The 18,459-nt window shown below is 32.2% G+C and overlaps 3 protein-coding genes and 1 long non-coding RNA gene across 4 annotated transcripts in view; 1 reads left to right on the top strand and 3 right to left on the bottom strand.

The window, feature by feature from the left end:
- Nucleotides 1-2,812, bottom strand: part of LOC104770677 (serine carboxypeptidase-like 34) — a 4,822-nt gene extending 2,010 nt beyond the window's left edge. The window contains exons 1-4 of the mRNA XM_010495139.2: nt 2,332-2,812; nt 516-626; nt 269-364; nt 92-184 (exon numbers count right to left, since the gene is read on the bottom strand). Coding sequence (XP_010493441.1) covers nt 92-184; nt 269-364; nt 516-626; nt 2,332-2,644 — 613 coding nt within the window. The 5' untranslated portion in view covers nt 2,645-2,812. The remainder of the gene's footprint in view (nt 1-91; nt 185-268; nt 365-515; nt 627-2,331) is intronic.
- On the bottom strand, nt 5,436-7,655 carry LOC104770674. The gene is made up of 4 exons (XM_010495135.2): nt 7,478-7,655; nt 6,977-7,071; nt 6,590-6,867; nt 5,436-6,501 (listed from the first exon to the last, which is right to left on the bottom strand). Exons 1-4 carry the CDS (start codon nt 7,505-7,507, stop codon nt 5,702-5,704), a joined length of 1,203 nt encoding a protein of 400 aa, XP_010493437.1. The 5' UTR covers nt 7,508-7,655; the 3' UTR covers nt 5,436-5,701.
- On the bottom strand, nt 10,960-12,898 carry LOC104770673. Its single transcript, XR_764613.2, has 3 exons — nt 12,688-12,898; nt 12,508-12,559; nt 10,960-11,359 (listed from the first exon to the last, which is right to left on the bottom strand). It is a non-coding gene; the product is annotated as an uncharacterized LOC104770673 (long non-coding RNA).
- On the top strand, nt 14,886-17,522 carry LOC104770669 (cytochrome P450 86B1). Its single transcript, XM_010495128.2, has 2 exons — nt 14,886-16,403; nt 16,879-17,522. The coding sequence occupies exons 1-2, from the start codon at nt 15,147-15,149 to the stop codon at nt 17,299-17,301; spliced, it is 1,680 nt and encodes a 559-aa protein (XP_010493430.1). The 5' UTR covers nt 14,886-15,146; the 3' UTR covers nt 17,302-17,522.

The following is an 18,459-nucleotide window of genomic DNA, read 5'->3' as shown; positions in this document are numbered from 1 at the left end:
TTTTTTTTTTTTTTTTTTTTGATTTGTAAATAATCACATATGTAGAAACGATGTCGTGGTGAATTTCTAACTTTAAAAATAATTAATTTACCGGCGTAGCTTTCTCCGGCGATGAAAAACTCGTGTGACTTGTACTGAGGGAATCTCTTGAACCAGTTGACGAGGAAGTTGTACGAGTCACTCGCTGGTTAATCATTACACAATCTTTAAATTACTTACAAGTTACAAGCAAAACTAGTTCATTAGTAAAATTAGTACTATATGGTACCTGTGACAGTGTCACCGAGTTGACTTATATCACGGCTTGTGTTAGAGTATGAGAAACCAACTCCAACCGGCGATTCCAAGAATAACAAATTCGCCGCTACAAATCATATCCCAAAGTATTAATTCAATTTGTAATGAATAAATCTTTGACAAAAGGTAAAATAAATTAAAAAAATTGGTAATGAGAAAATTTGAATATTGCGATATAGTTATATATATGGTTCTTTATGGATATCTAGCTAGTATACCTTTGTTCCAGCTGTATGGATTCAGCTTGAGGTTAGGCTGACTGGAATTTTGAGGGAAGAATGGTCCGAGTTCTTCTGATGCTCCAAATCCGACTGATGAACATCCCGGTCCTGTATTTACAATTTTCACCATCGTATCGTATTAATTTACTATAGCTAATTAAATCATATTTTACTATACATTATTTTGTATTATTCGGAACCACCAAATTTAACTTAAGTGAAGTTATAGTAGCCTTACTCCTTCACTCTGTATATGTTACTTTCTTATTCACAATTATTATTGCATATAGGGTCCATTAAATTTAAGATGGTTTGTTGCTTATAATGATAAACTTGCCTTTATGAAGAAACACACACAAATAAAAACAAACTAGAGAAACTTTTAGGGCGTGCGTACGTGCATGGACCATGTGTAATGTTTTGGAATAATTATGAATTATGGACCGAAGGACCGTTTCTAAGTTTCATGGAATTGACTTTTCTTGATAGGTAGATAATAGTATATAGATGCATAACTTTTGTGTCACTGTGCCTTAGTAGTAAAGTAAAGGGGCATGCGCCCACGGGAGCCTATATGAAAGCCTAAATATATGGAGAGACATGTATATATAACGTCGACATAAATTTATATCCATGAATTCATCACATGAATATGAATTCAACTAATAGATCCTAGTGTATTAAATGTTTTATGAACTTTTTTCATCCAGATTTGGATTTCTTACCTTGTCATCTATAGCTATATGAATAAAATACTTGAAAAGTCAAGTGTTTTCTTTTAATGTGTTAAAAAATGATAAACATAGAAAAACAGAGCATGATGAAACGTTGAAATATGTGGATAGCAAATATCGTATTGATGGAGGCATGATGATAGTGACGAAATGAAAGCAAAAATCGTTATAAAGTAAATTCCTACTTTTTTTGGGTTAAACTATAAAGGGAAATGTAATTATTAATACTATATAGCGAAATGAGTCTACAAGAAAAATGCTAGCAAATATAGGATCATGTAACAACCAACAAGCATGTGGAATCATTACAAGAATTCCAAAATTTATTGAAGTTTAACCAATTCAAAACCAAAACTCATCATGATGGTGATGATGATAACTACTAACCACACATACGTTTCATTGATTTTGACATGCTGCCAAATGAGATACATCTTACTATTAGGAAGGTTCACCTAATATTCTCCCCGGTTACCTTTTTTTGTCTCCATGCATACAAAAAGGACTACATCCATTCCTATTTCTTTTTGGGTTATTTTATTCCCACGTTATAAATTATTTTACATTATATATATACACTCATTTAAAAAAGTATATGTGTTTCTTCATCTAAAACAATCGGAGATAAATCTAATTATCTGATATACATAGTTTTGTCTATATTAAATTGTAATAGTCTAATAATATCCCTATATTGATCGATGTCATGGATATATCACCAAACACAAGGTAGTCAATTTAAAGGCTGAGTTAACATATTTCCTATTTTTTGGGAGGTCTTGGTCAAGAAAACTCATTAGTCATTACCACAAAAAAAAAAAAACCTTATGAAAGTTTCTAAATTCAAAACTAAAATGCGAATATATAGGTTGGACAAGGATCAAATATTTATTTCAAATCAATATCGAGTAGATGAAATGCACACGAAGCATGATACACCTTAACCTTATTATATTTTTCTTGGTGTGGTTTTAAATCCTTTCACTATGAGTTTTTTTACACTAAGAAACCTACGATTAAACGAGAGACGTACGTATATAGAAGATAGAATGAGTGGATGTGAGTTCGGTTTAGTTTACCTCCATTGAGCCAAAGAAGGAGAGGCTTTTTGCTTGGATTATGAGTGGCTTCAAAGAACCAATAGAACAATGCTCTTCCATGTGTTTCATTAACCGTTACATAACCGGCGTATTGCCGGAATTTCACCGGCGGCTGTCCCGGAAGCTCTTTGACTCGATCAGCTCGTTGTGCCGCCAAAACCCTAGACCGGAAACAACCACTGTCGCCGTCGTTGTCACTGCACAGCTTTTCGGCTGATGATGATGATGAGCTAAGAAGAGAGGACACAAGAAATAGGACAAGTACAGAGAACACAACACTATGAGAACCCATTTCCTTTTTTATTATTATTGTGGAAATTGTGAAGTGACTGTGTAATCTTATATAATGTGGTGAGAGAGAGAGAGAGAAAGAGAGAATGTATTAAGGGACAGATAAGAACACTCTGTAGTCTCACTGGGTGGTAACCATATTCATAAGATAAGACACATGAGAAAAATTCAAAATCTTGATAAAGTAAGAAGATTTTTTTTTTCTTTCTTTCTTTTTAATTAATGATAATATGCACTTTCTGTTTGACTGTTTTATATATATATAAAATTTGTTAAAATCTGAGAGGGGTGTATTGAAGTTGACATTTTAGAAGATTTTGGGGTATTCTTAAAATCCACTGTTATTGAATCAATGATTTTAAAAATTCATCTGAAATCTTGTGTTATTGAATTTGAAATTTATATAAATCATTTAAAATTATTCACAATCTCTTGTTATTCAATCAATAATTTATGAATCTCACTTTAAATCTACTGTTATTCAAAATATCATAAAGTTTTTTTAAAAAACTACTGAATGTGATTCTAGGAGATTTTACAAACATTTTTAGTTCAAAAATATGACTTACAAAATCACACCTTTAAAGGTGAAATTTTGAAGGATTTTTAATAAACAGAGTTCCATTCTAAACCAATTACAAAATACACACTTTTACGACAAAAGAAAAAAAAGAACCCCATCTCTGCAACTTGTCGTCTCTCTTCTCTCTCTCTTTCTCTCTTTAACTCTCAAATACATACACCTCAAAAGACCAGAAGGTGTGTATTTGTTAATAAATTGTGAGTTTTCTTCCGAAATCTGTCTTATTACTATAGTTAGCCAAATTTTTACGTATCTTCTCCATCCAGAAAGCAATGATTCAAATTCAACAACATCCAGAAACAGAGAGAAGTAATTAAACTTTCTTCCCTTGGGAAAGGCACAAGAGACGTTTGAAAAAACAAAAGAAAACAAGTCACCAAAAACTATGGATGATAGATCCTATATGTAAATAAATTAAAATATCTTCTCTTTATATTTTGCTGGAACAGAATAAACACTTGTCGCATTGAAAAGAGGGGAGTCCTTCATCACCCATGGTCCTATACTAAAAGCTTACTCCTAAAATCAAACTACAAGACGTGAAGAAAAAAAAAAGGACATTGTGAACTGTGTATACATGCATGAGAAGTAGAGATCTCACTAATACATAACACGATTAAGTTGCTTCATCTCGGGAATAAGACACCTTGAAATCGAAGTTGCTATCTTCTTTTTTTTTTTTTTGCCAGCGAAGTTGCTATCTTTTTTTAAGAAAAAAAATATTCTAAAATCACCTAAAATTTAATAACCAAATCTCACAAAATTCCAAATCATTTTCTAATCAAATCATTTAAAATCTCTAACATATAACCAAATCTCCTAAAATTTTACTTAAATCTCTCAAAATTTTAAAATATTAAAATCCCATCAAATCTCATAAAATATCAAGTTCAATACACCCCCCTGAGTTTCCCTTATTTATATGCATTTCTCTTTTTGTTTACATTAAATGTGAAATATAATATCTACACACGCAACTTGTGCACTGTCTTCTATTTGGAATTTTATGATAATTCATATTGCGTTGTAACCATTTTCATAAGACGGAAGACGTATTAAAAAAAATCAAAATTGATATTATTAACAATAGTAGCAATTTCTTTTATAAAAATAGAAAGGTTTGTTAGAAATTGAGTATCCTTTTTTTATGGGCAAATTCTCTATTTTTGTTAGACTAGATATATATAATAGAAAATACCTATATATACACAGACGCAACTTGTGATATGGTTCCAAATAATATCGTTTCTGAGCGAGTATAAATTTTATGATTGATCTATAATAAACACAAAAAGAAGAAGATAATATATATATATTAAAAAAATGTTAAGAAAATTAGAGATAATGAAGTGATTGGTCAATGGATTGGAATAGAAGGATCCAAATAAAAAGCAGAGGAGAAGCTAACGATAGTGACGGTTCATAAGATTAGAGAGATTTTGACCAAACACTGTTTTACTTCTCTCTCTCATGTTCCTTCCCTCCCCTTGAAATTAGCAACGACCGATCTACATATAACATATATATATATATATATATATATATAGTTATAATGTGGGAATTGTGATGTATGTGCAAAGTAAATACCTGTCATCTTGCAAAACAGAATGTTACGGCTTTGGTTGCGTAATAAAAGATTCAGTTTCTGTTTATATACGTCATACAAGTGTATCTACGTCTACATGTACTCATTTCATACCTTATTCCACATTTAAGAAGTCACGAGGCATTTATGTGAGTGTGAGATGGTTTACCATTGGAAATTTGGAATTTTGCATTTTAGCCTCTAAAAAACACAAACTTCTATATTTATACATGAAATTATGGGTTACTTATCATAGTTAAGGCGATATATGTTAGAATTTAGATTTTATATGTACATATTTCGTATCATTTTACTCTTTCAAATGTAGAATTCTAATTCTACTTGCGTATGTTAGTAACATTCTATTCAATTTTTGTAGTGACGTTGTGGATTTGTCTAGTGGAGGAGGTCAAAATCTTTTGCAAATAAGAAAACACCGATGTGATGTTAATTTATGAACACCGATGTGATGTTAATTTAATAAACTTTGACTACAAAACTTGATCGAAAACCAAATCCATCACCATCGTTCCAACTCTATGATTGCGTTAGGCTTAATGCATTTTCCCTAACCAATCTTGCACTGGTTCTATCACATATTTGTGTGGTGCTCTTTGTGCGGAGTATCACGGTAAAAATCTTTCAATTTATTATAACCTATCAAAACTCAAGCTTGGTGGTGTCCGTGAATGAACCCTTGGGATCACACGGTTTGAGGTTAATATGCAACAACCGAAACAGTGTAAAAAGACTTAAAAGAAAAATACCAACACCAAAAAAGTGAAATACTCAGCGAAACGACATCGCATTACTAGTCCAAAGAACACAGAGACAGAGGACCATGGTTTGAAACAGAGAGCCTTTCAAGTTTGAAAGAGAAGTGGACAAGTTTAGCTCCATCGTCTCCGATCCTCCTCTTCGTTAACCGGAGTATACCAATCTGGTCGTCTCTTAGAGTTGCTCAGCCTGTAGTTCAGCAATAGTTCCTCGTTACTTAACGCCCTCGTTGCCACCAAAACCAGTGTCTTTAGAACCGGAGCTTCTAACCCGTTTTTACTCCCTGTCTTAAACCAGAAGCTTCCAAATCTCTTCATCTTTATTTCTCCAGAATCCCCAAAAGATATATTCGGAATGTAAGGCCGCAGATCTTTAGCCATCAAGGGGAAGTCATAAGGACATATCATAACGTTTGGAGTCATCTCTTTCGCCGGGTGGTTAGCTAAGTGAGCAAAAGCCAACGGATTTCTCCTCTCAAGAACATCTTTTGCTCTACCCGAACCTTCTAGAGGCTTGCTCAACGCTTTCCACAACCTGTCTGACCCGTTTACAGCGGTTTTGGTGTTTGTTACGACCTTAGGTGTGTAAGACCCGTTCCATACTTCCCTAGATTCTCCCCCAAGACCCCAAGGCTGAGCGTTTATTACAGTTCCATCGTACCTTGTAATGAGATACGAGTTCTGTGAATCAACCTTCGGGTACCCGGGAATGTATCTGTAGAAAGCAGGAGAGTAAATAACTCCAGGGTAAAAGGCTAAGACAGTTCCAACATCTGCTTCACCTTTGATGAAACAACCTTGACCAGCGTCTTGGTGAGGTATTACAGACGGTTTGATCTCAAGGGTATAACCCATTTGATCCATTAATCTCTGTGAGACCTCGTTGAGTTTCAAAGGCTTTGTCTCGGGAACAACTGTGCTGAAGAAGAAGAATCAGTTTAAGATGAAATAAAATGGTGAGCATAAGTTCGCAAATCAACTCAAGTAAAGTATAACACTTACGAGGCTTATCTGCATCTGAGGAAGCATTACTACTACCAACGGCGAAAGTAAGACCACTTCTACGAGGAGGAGGAGGAGGGTTTGTAGATTGTGAGCCCGACTCGTTCTTGCTAACATCAGGAAGAAGGATTCCATCCATTAAAGAGCAGAAGTTTTCAACTTGGTAGTGAATGTTTTCTTGAACTTGCTTCTGCTGCTCAGATAAAGTGGCTTTACCAGCCATCTCAATGATCTCTTCTGCATCCGTCTCCTCCGCTTCTCTTCCCAACCGATTATAACTAAACACAAATTAAGGACTACAGAGTGTGATGAAAGCAGTGGGACAATGATACACAAATCCATATAAGAGTGTGACTTTTACACTTGATAGAGCCACAAATAACGAACCTTGTATACATAAACAGTTTGTTAACATCAGCTTCAAATTGCAGCTGCCTTGGGTTCTTAGCAAATGTGGTACTCTTGGCAAGAACTCCAACAGCCTAGAAAACACAAAGTAATCAAACAAACTGAACAATGATCTACAATCAGCCAGTGGAAAATTCAAAATCTCAATCAGCACTGCCTCAAAAGTCAAAACTCTCACTAAAACCCTGCAAAATCCTAAGTTCTACATAACGATCCAAGTGAATCCTCGAAACTGATCAAATGAGCAACCTCATATCATCATATGACACTTTTAACAATAAAAAACGAAACCTTTATGATTCTCCTTCAACCTAATTTCATCTCTTCTAATCTTCCAACAAACTGATGCAGATAGAAATGACTACATCCGACTTAAAATATTTGAACTTTCTTCGTACCCAGTTTTAAAAAAAAATTGAAAGGAAATATTCGACAAGGTCAAACAAAGACAGGAGAAGCAAGAGATGATGATTCAATAACCTGCTGGAATTTGTTGAAAAGAGACGCCATTTTTTGTGTTTCCTTTCCTCACAAGCGATCCTCCACCGTCTCTGTTATAAGGGTTCCAAGAAACAGCTGCAGAACATCAGGAATCGCAAGAGCTTGGAGTCGAATCAAAAAACCTCCATTGATGAAGAAGACTGCATCTAGTTCTTTACTCCGTAGCACACAATCTATGGCTCCATCACCATGGTTGGGCTTATTTCTTGATAATGGGCCAAAACAGTGCTTTCAAGGCCTTTTTATATATTTATTTTATTCTCTTATCACAAACAACAAATAAATAATATTTTTACATCTGACGTAATCATGGCATCAGTTAATTCATACATAAATGCTTGATGTCAAAATTACTCATTAACAAGATCGAGACACGTGTCATATATATTAATTAGATCATAACACGTGTTAATTGTATCGATAAGATGTCGACACATGTCCAAATTACTGCTTAACATGATCGAGACATGTGTCAAATTAACAATCTTAGATTTTGATACATGTCTAAGTTAATTGCTAAAAAAATAGTTAAAGTTAAAAAAAATTGAAAAAAATATTTACTAAACAAAAAAAACTAATAAAAAAATATTTACTTATCACTGTTATAAAATAGAGCATATGTTATTATATAAATATGTATATTAAGTAGTATCTTATATCAAATCAAAACTTTAAGTACAATAGAAAATCATGAACAACAAAAAAAACAAATACAAACCATGCGGATCAGAAAACCTTGTACTATCTCACTATTTTCACATATATGAACAATATACATTGTATTATTTAAATATTTTCATTGATGTTCATTGTCTAACATAGTTTTTCAAAATACAGGGTTCCCACAATACAACTTTGCAACTTAAACGGTGGTAAAGACTTTTATTCTATTTGTCTTATACAATTTTGGATGACGAATCTACGTACGATCAATATTTGTTATTCCTTTTTTTAATATTTTAATTTAATTATGTTGTAGTATTTTTAGATTTTAGTTATATTATTTAGTTAAATTTGATTTTCTTATTAGAAATTTGTGATATTTTAAAATAATATTTTCTATATTATTTTGAGTTTTTTTCAGTTAAAGATATTTAAGATCTTTATTTATTGGTTCCTTTTAAAATAAATATTTTAAATTTCTTATGTTGAAGTATTTTTAGAATTTTTATTTTAGTTTATATTTTATATCTATAAATTATCTAAGACTCCTATATCATCATGGTTATAATTTTTTATTTTTCTAACTGTCTATTATTTCTCAAATTTTATTGGGTTGGTCATAAACTCATTGCAATCATGTATATATTTTTTTCTCAGTTTTCATCCAAATATTTTTTGAGTAAACAGTTTTAGTTGTTAAACAAACTATCACTACAAATTTTAGTGGTGAAAAGAAACTACCTCAAAGTGAAAGTAAAGAGATAAAAATTTGTTTAATTTTTTCACAGATACATTTAATAGGTGGTGATAAAGAGCGTATTTTAACAATTAAATATTTTAGGGTGTAAGAACACATTATTAGTGATAAAACATAGAGTAAAATTATACGTGGATGCTAATAAGATGACGCTTTGATGGGTTGATTGCATGTAAAACATTTGTGAATAAGTTGTTGAATGTTTTGAAATTTGACAATAATAATATTCGTAATGGTTAATGTTTGAAAAACATTTTGGTGGTCGATAATTTAGTTTTAGGTTATTGTAATAAATGTAATAATAATTTTAAAATATAAAAACATAAATTAGTGTACTAAAGTAAAAACTTCTCTTTAACTAAAAAATTTATTTTTTTATTTTTGGAAATATTATTTCACTTACAAAAATTATTTATATATTTTAAAAAGAGAAATATCCTGGAATAACATAATTTTAGGGTTTTTTTCCAAAGTTAGCACACACGCTTAATTACTCCAAATCTAGTATTTGTGAATATTAAATATTTAACTAAAATAACAAAATTTATTATTAAAAAAAATAAACTCACGATCTATTTTAGCTTTCTCCATGAAGCTTGTTCCAATATGAGATCTTCAATTTCAATCTCAGATATTTCAATTAAGTGATAAATTGATCGATTGCAGCTTCAATCAAGTGATTTCATCAGAGATTCACGGAGTCCATTACCAATCGAATTCAGATTTGTAGCTCCGTTGTTGTTTCATGTCCAGGTCAAATCGGATGAAATTTTGTGGTCTCGGTTTATAACTACGGCGGAGGAAAAAACATAGAGCATTCTAGATCGATAGTTCGTGACGACGTTGAAGACAAAGGTGACGATTTTGAGCCACAGTTCATCGGATCAAGTGAAGGATGGGTGTTTATCGGTTCTGGATTTGAATCAATGGAGATGAGATGCGATAGCAAATATGAAGCGTTGTTGGATTGTTTTAAGAACTTAGAGAGAGAATTACCATGTTTGAGCAGAGAGAGAAGTAATAGAGTTTAGAGATCCTAATTTCTCAGGTCCTTTATTTCAGGTATGTTCCATTGAAACAGAAGCAAGTCTTAGTTCTAGGAACTGTGAAACATACCAATGTAAACCTGATCATTTTTTCTTTCCTTTGTAAAACTCTTTTTTTGTGTCTGTTTAGTTAGCTATTGTTTTTATTTGGTGGTGCAGGAGAAGAAACTAGAAGATTCAGCTATTGAAACTTCAACTATGGGTCTCAAGTTAACGGGTAGAAAGATAAGGAAGGAACGGGTTAACTAAGATGGAGTTAACGAATACGACATGTAGCTAGAGTCGTAATGTAGAATTGGATCATCTTGTACGTTTAGTCTAGTTTACTTCTCAACACAACTTGCTTTGTTTCTAAGAAATGATGATGTTAGTATTATAATTTAGTACTATAATTTTTCAGAGTTTCTCAAAAATAATGATGTTAGTAATTTAAGGTAATGCTTATATTCTTCAGATTTTGATAATTTTCAGAGACATACAAATTGCAAACCCAAAGTTAGCCACATAGATGTTGTTTCGTATATTTTGGAAGACTTTCATGAACTTCAAGAACGTCTTCCTAAACATTTTGAAATCCTTCATAAACTCAGAGAAATATGTATTTAAATCTCTTTATTTATCTTTTACCCCAATGTATCACAAACTACTCCATTAGAATGAGTAATATGTGATTTATTACTCCATTTGTAAGGGGCAATGTATCACAAATATCTTCTTCTTTTTTCTTAATGAAAGCCTTCCTGAAATTCGATAATTACTTCCTAAATATCTAGGAATCCATCCTAATTTTCAAGCAATCTTTCATGAATTTGAATTAATGTTTCCACAATCTCTTATAAGCGGTTATGCAGCCAAAAAATCATTATTGTTATGTGATTATCTATCATTCCTTAAGTTCATCTTGAAATCCAAACATTTTTATGAAGGTCATCCTGAAATTCAAGAAATCTTTCATGAAGTTCGTGAAATCCTTCTTGGATTAAAGAGAACCTGTAGCAAACTCAGTCACAGTTACCTCAACAACTACTAACTTGTATAATAGAAACTTTGACATTCTTATAGTGCAGAAACATCATACAAGTATCAAAACAATATAAAAATGTTTCACAACCATCATAGATGTCTAACAACAAATATAGATGACAGGTGAATCAGACTCTTTCATTGATTTCACCATGGCTATAAAATCTTCCAAGTCTTCGGTATGCAAGCATGTTTCACGAGACTTCTCCAAAACGTTGATGTTAAGATTAAGAACATATGGTGCTGCATTTTAGACGTGATGTCGAATGTAGTAAAGCCTCCACTAAAGGTTCGTTTGCAAGATATTTTACCATCTCGTCTAAGCTCTTGTTTCTCTCCGCAAAATCATCAAGAATAGCTAACTCTTGCATTCTGTAAAAAAATAGACAAAATTTCCAAATAGTTTAGTGTGTCTTAAGTAGCAAGCAAAACTAGCACACCTGGTCAACTTAGAACAATTAAAATAGAATATGTAAATAAACACTTGATATACAACAAACTCATTCTTGTTGTGTTTAGATAATGTATCAAAGAGAAACTAAAGGTTAATTAACAAATGAGAGTCTTAAATACATGAATCGAGGACTAACTAATCAAAGCATAGTCTATTTTTATGCTTTTTATGAAGGTCATTCTGAAGTTCAAATAACTTTTTCTGAATTTCGTGGAATCCTTCCTGAATTCTTTGAAGAATGTCACTAGGTGAGAATATTAACAAGCTAAACACAATACAAGAAAACAATACATAAACTTACTCTTAATGTCTGCTTATCCAAACAGTACATGTATATAATTGAATTTCATAAACCAATTATAGCAAGACAAAATCAACCAGACCTTTGAAAGCATCAAGTTTTAGAGAACACCTAAAACCAATCATGACTCCAACAGTTATCCAACAATTTTATGGAGCTCTTCCTGAACTTTCAAACTAGTTAAGTCAATAAGAATGACACAACCATTCATCTCAAGTTTCTATAAATTAACATGAAGTAAACCTAAGAACAACTTTAGTTATGATTCTAGAAGAACAAAATTAGATAAATAAATGCAATATGAGTCATGATAAACCAGTGGCCAAGTATAATAATCAAACTAAAGTAAAGAATAATACAGCACAAAAACACTTAACCAAATCAGCAACCCAAGCTTAATGTATAAATTAAGTCTAATAACTATGATATGTATAAAGATTATCTCCTGGATAAACAAACAAAGGTGACTAAGTTTGATACAATATAACAAACAAAGGTAATAAACATGTTTTTCTTGAAAGCAAAAACTAAAAAGGTCATTTGTGTTCAACCCAAATCATTTTTAAGAAATCAGATCCCGTAAAGGTACCATGAAATTATGTTAAGCCATCTATCTACTTTAAAATTGACACAGAATGAAACATGAGCAAGTAAAAAAATCAATTAGATTGCATTAAGTACATGTTACAAAAATTAAACGAAACCTAACCAAAATCTAGTACTCGTTAAATCCAATGAACTAGAAAAGATGGAAGGAAAGCTTACCAATTTGGAAATTGAAAGACCCAAATCACAAATCATCCAATCTACTGAAAATCTGAAACTTTTTAAAAATGAGAAAGGGAAATTAATCACGACATAGGTTTCAATTGGACAAAGCAATGAGATTTAAGAATGGAATCCAGAATCGAGCTTCACATCGAGAATCCAAAATATCGATCTTACCGTGAGTTTAAAATCCGAGATTGAAAAGCGTTACAGTGAGAGAGAAGCGTCGGTGGCAGCATCAACTCTGATTTCATTCGCTGCATCATTCCTCAAAATCAAAGCTTTGCTTCTCTCTCCTCACTCTTCCCCATACGTATACTCACGTTGCTTTGTCTCCTCCTCCTTCGAGCCTCTCAAATTCAATTGGAGTTTTTTTAGGTTTTGTGCATAGACGATTGCTACGTTTTCTCCTTTTTTTAAGTTTTATTTCATATTTTTATTTTATTTGTATAATTTTTCCCAAATTCAAATTGTGCTATATTTGGAATAATTAAGAGTGTGTGCTAGTTTTGGAAAAAAAAACTTAAAATGATGCTATTTTTGAGAATCTCCTTTTTTAATTTTATTAAATAATTTTAAAACTCACAAATCGTGCGAGTCCTAATCTAGTTTATTTATAAACAATAAAACTGTATTATTAAGTATTTTGAGTTAATTATTAAAATTTATAAAATACATTTATTAGTATGCTAAAAAAACTGGATGAAATTTTGATTATTTTTTAGCTTAAAATTGTTTGTAGTCTTCATTGATTTACAAATTTAATTTTATATAAGAGAATTTATAAAATTTCTCACTCTATATACCCGCTGTGGATTTAAAAAATGTTTTAGATAACAAATATCTAAAGTTTATAAAATAATAGTAAAAATATCTCAAGTTGTTTTGTATGATTTACATATTAAAACAAAACCTTTCAATATTTTATCTTTAAGTATATAGAAGATGATGCTGTAATTTAATAATTTTTCATATTGATCTTCCAAATTTTTAGTACCTAGTTATAACTAAAATTAAGCCATCTACTTTATCTAATTATACCATTATCAAAAATTCAAATCCCCTATATATTAATAGAGAAACATTTTGTTGAAAGTGCTGATGTGTCGTCGCCAGAGCGATTTGGAGATTTAATTGCAATTAATCATCTCAAGATAAACATATTTACAAAAATAAGTCTTTTGATTTATTAAATGTGCCATTAAAATATATAAAGAAATCTTTATTTTATTATTACTTATATAAATGTGTCATTAGAATATATAAGTTAATGTTTCTTTCTATTAGTTTTTAAAAATGAAAGCCTTCATCAACTATTAAAAAAAAGAAAATATAGTTAATAATTTAATTATCATTTTTATAACATATTTAGTTATTCCAATCTGGGAGTTATCTTTTAATTTTATTAATGTTTGGTTGAAAAAAAAACATATTTGGTTATTTAAAGTAAATTACATTTCATAAACTATTTAAAAACTTATTCATTTATTTAAATTTTTGAAATACAAAACTTATTCTCCGATTAAAAAAAATTTGATGACTATTCATGTACTCCTCTGTTTCACAATAAGTGTCATTTTGACACATTTCACATAAATTAAGAAAAAATTAAAATATACATATATGTCCTTATTTAATAAATGTTTAATGTGTTAATTTAGTTATAGATTAAAGGTAAAACTAGAAAATCTAATGAAAAATATGCATTGAAAATATAAAATAGTGCATTGGAAATGTAAAATGACACTTTTTGTGAAACAAATATAAAATTCTAAAATGACACTTTATGAAACAAAAGGAGTATATATTAAAATTAATTATCACAATAATCTTAAAAATAAATAGCATTATTTTCCGTATTTCACGGGTGAAATATATTTTAAATAATTAAATGTAAATTTAAATAAAACAAAAAATTATGTGTAAAATTATTATTATGACACCTTAGACTCTAAATAATTATTTGAGTTGATTTATCTCGTATATAGTGCGGGTTGTTACCTAGTTAGTGATAAGATGACCCCGACGAGAAATTATCATTACTTCTCTATAGAGATGATACCTACATTAGTACATTTTATTTGGTTTATTGGAAATATACAATTCATTAAACTCCTTCATAAGAATAAGAAGCAAACGTGGACGAAAGCAAAAAGCTAAAATAAATATAATGGAGAGAAAATAGTATTATTAATTTAGGTTACCCATCGCCAACAACCTCTCTCATTTGGTCAAAATAAAGTTCTTAACTCTATTTGTTTTATGTAAACCCCCCAAACCTATTTTTTTATAATGTAAAACCCAAAAAAGATTCGACCTTTGGAATTCTCAAAAACGGAAGCAAAACCCCAAAAGAACCCTACTTATAGTGAAAGAAAAGTAACCAAAATATACACGAGAATCAAAGAGGAGCCACTTGAGAATATAAAGTTCACAGTTTTTGTCTGCTCACCAAATCAAACCAATTTCTCCTGAGAGCCAAAGTTTTTTTTTTCTTGATACCCACAAGAAACTCATGCAACATTTCTTCACCACCCACTAGCTAACTAACGACTTCCATTGTTATTAATCTCTCTTAATTCCTCTGCTGATTCTTCATTTCCGAGATTCACTCCCTCTCTTCTCTTTTTGTCACGATGAGTTTTAATTCTTCTTACAATTTCACATTCAATGACGTCTTCTTCTCTTCTTCTTCCTCCGGTGACCCTCTGGTTTCAAGGAAACTGTTTCTTTTGAGAGATGTTCAGATTCTTGAGCTCCTTATTGCCCTTTTCGTCTTTGTCACAATACATTCCTTGCGTCAGAAGAAATACCAAGGTCTTCCCGTGTGGCCGTTTCTCGGGATGCTTCCTTCTCTAGCTTTTGCCCTTAGAGGAAACATTTACGAGTGGCTATCAGAAGTTCTCTGTCTTCAGAACGGAACTTTCCAATTCAGAGGTCCTTGGTTTAGCAGCCTCAACAGTACTATTACCTGCGACCCAAGAAACGTTGAGCATCTCCTCAAGAACCGTTTCTCTGTCTTCCCTAAAGGCTCTTACTTTCGTGACAACCTCCGAGACCTCTTAGGAGATGGGATATTCAACGCGGATGACGAGACTTGGCAGAGGCAAAGGAAAACAGCGAGCATCGAGTTTCATTCAGCCAAATTCAGACAGTTGACCACTCAATCTTTGTTTGAGCTCGTTCACAAGAGGCTTTTACCTGTTCTCGAGACTTCGGTTAAGAGCTTGTCTCCTATAGATCTACAAGACGTCTTGTTGAGGTTAACGTTCGATAACGTATGTATGATTGCTTTTGGAGTCGATCCAGGATGTCTTGGTCCTGACCAACCTGTGATACCCTTTGCGAAAGCGTTTGAGGACGCGACTGAAGCTGCGGTTGCGAGATTCGTCATGCCTACTTGCGTGTGGAAGTTTATGAGGTATCTTAATTTAGGAACAGAGAAGATGCTAAAGGAATCAATAAAGGGTGTGGATGATTTCGCTGATGAAGTTATCAGGACACGGAAGAAAGAACTGTCTTTTGAGGGTGAAACCACAAAGAGATCAGATCTCTTAACGGTGTTTATGGGTTTGAGAGATGAGAAGGGAGATAGTTTTTCAGACAAGTTTCTTCGTGATATCTGTGTGAACTTCATACTTGCTGGGAGAGATACTTCTTCGGTGGCTCTGAGCTGGTTCTTCTGGCTGTTAGAGAAGAATCCGGAGGTGGAGGAGAAGATCATGGTGGAGCTATGTAAGCTTCTGAGGCAGAGAGATGACCATGGAAATGCAGAGAAGAGAGACTATGAACCTGTGTTTGGACCAGAAGAGATTAAGAAGATGGATTATCTACAAGCTGCTTTGTCTGAAGCTCTCAGATTGTATCCTTCAGTTCCCGTGGATCACAAAGAGGTAATGTGCCCTGGTTTTTTTATTAATATCGCTTTCCAAGAAATCCTATTTTTTTTTTTTAATCGCTTGCTGATTACAGTTCTTTTTATGAATATCATAAACATAGGATAAACCCTTGATAACATTGGATTGTGTAAACTAAAAAAATTCTCTGTAGACATTAAAAAAAAAAAAAAAAAATCTCATTTCTGTTTGTTTTCTATTATAGGTTACCTAATCAGTAACCAGATAGAGTAATAGTATGAAAGTTCTTGGGAGAACACCTAATTAATACAAAAGTATGTTAGAATCATTTCTTTAAAGGAGAAGATTTTTGACTTATTGGTAGGACACAAGAATGTAATATTTTGCTGTTTCCCCATGAAACCTGACGACCAACTCGCTCATTAAATTTTCTATGATATTAAACCAATCACCTCCCGCGTGAGGTTACTATAGTGTTGCTGAAATTTATTACTTTGGTATCATTATTTAGGTTCAAGAAGACGACGTATTTCCTGATGGAACAGTGTTGAAGAAGGGAGAAAAGGTTATATACGCGATTTACGCAATGGGTCGGATGGAAGCTATTTGGGGAAAAGACTGCCGTGAGTTTAGGCCAGAGAGGTGGCTAAGAGACGGACGGTTCATGAGTGAGTCGGCATATAAATTCACAGCCTTTAACGGCGGTCCACGCCTCTGTCTAGGCAAAGATTTTGCCTATTATCAGATGAAAGCTACGGCGGCCGCAATAGTTTACCGGTACAAGGTGAAGGTGGTGAGTGGTCATAAGGTGGAGCCGAAGTTGGCACTCACAATGTACATGAAACATGGTATGATGGTGAATTTGATTAATAGGAGTGTCTCCGAGATAGATCAATACTATGCCAAGTCTATTGATGACATTTTTATTAATTAGTTGTTTTAATGTTTGAGATTTGTTAATTTATTAAGTTAATGACCATAAGAAGATTATGTGCTTCTTATTGGTTTACTTGAATTTTCCCAACTATGTTTTTTTTTCCTTTTTTCAACTTTGTTGTTAGATGATGGTGTGATGTGTATATATTAGTCTATGGGTTTATGTGTATGTGGAAATGGGGAGGAAGTTGAATGGTTTATATGTAGACCAATTATGGGTCATTGGTAGGAAATTAGTTGGAAGGGCTTGTAATATGATAGTAATAAACTTTTACTTGAAAAATTTAATATAAAGTTTTTATGCGTATATAATAAAGTTATTTGGTACAATGATATTGTATATTAGAATCAATTTGGTAAATTAGCACTTTTGAAGTTCTAAATTATAGTTTTTCTGTTTGCTAGTATACGTTTACGCATGTCGTTGAACGGTGAGCGTCCATACAAAATCAAATACGTTCCCATATAAGTTAAACAAAGTCACGTCGCAATAACGTTTGCATGTGTCTCTTTTATGACCTCTGCCGTTTTCAGAAAGGCCAAAGAGTTATGAACAGTATAAAAGTTGTATTTCACTAAATAAAACCTAAAATGCTTTCTTTCATTTTGCATGTTTCTCTGTCAAGATTCTTGAGATGATGACTTCTTCAGAATTTTATCTGGCGCTTCTTGCTCACTGCATTTCTATGAGTAGAACTTTTATCAATTCAAGACTTTTTAACTTACCTTTCATTTATTTTTGTTTCCGGTTGGGTGCACTCTAGTCTCTAGGTGTAGTTTATTGATTCAGCTCTTCACTGGATGGTACTGATTGATCAGTGCTCACTTCTCAAGAACTTTGTTCGTATATGGACCTTGTGCGGTTGTGCCTTTCTACGTGAATATGCTGTTGACATAGCATAGCATTATTATTGTTGGAATAATTTTGTATTTACTTTTTTTTTTTCTATTTTGTTTTGATCATCATTCACATACTATTTTGGGTTGAAAAACAATGTATTGTTGGGCCTTTTAGTAGAAGCTGAGAAATTCACTACTCACAAAAAAAATTTGTTTACTTTTCCATTATGTTAACGTTAGTCGGTATTTCTAGTTCCCATCTCTCTTTTATACTTTATGAAAGATGGATGAGGTTATGGGATGATCGAATTTTAGA

Source organism: Camelina sativa, chromosome 20, assembly GCF_000633955.1.
Source record: "Camelina sativa cultivar DH55 chromosome 20, Cs, whole genome shotgun sequence".
In the NCBI taxonomy this organism is placed as follows: domain Eukaryota; kingdom Viridiplantae; phylum Streptophyta; class Magnoliopsida; order Brassicales; family Brassicaceae; genus Camelina; species Camelina sativa.
Note: the sequence above shows the minus strand (reverse complement) of the source record. Positions and strands in the feature narration are given on the sequence as shown.

Coding starts and splice junctions, on each gene's coding strand:
- LOC104770674 (XM_010495135.2), bottom strand. CDS start 7,507: ATGGCGTCTCTTTTCAACAAATTCCAGCAG. Junction 7,072..7,477: donor TTTTCAACAAATTCCAGCAG/GTTATTGAATCA, acceptor TGTGTTTTCTAG/GCTGTTGGAGTTCTTGCCAA. Junction 6,502..6,589: donor CTCAGATGCAGATAAGCCTC/GTAAGTGTTATA, acceptor TCTTCAGCACAG/TTGTTCCCGAGACAAAGCCT.
- LOC104770669 (XM_010495128.2), top strand. CDS start 15,147: ATGAGTTTTAATTCTTCTTACAATTTCACATTCAATGACGTCTTCTTC. Junction 16,404..16,878: donor TTCCCGTGGATCACAAAGAG/GTAATGTGCCCT, acceptor ATCATTATTTAG/GTTCAAGAAGACGACGTATT.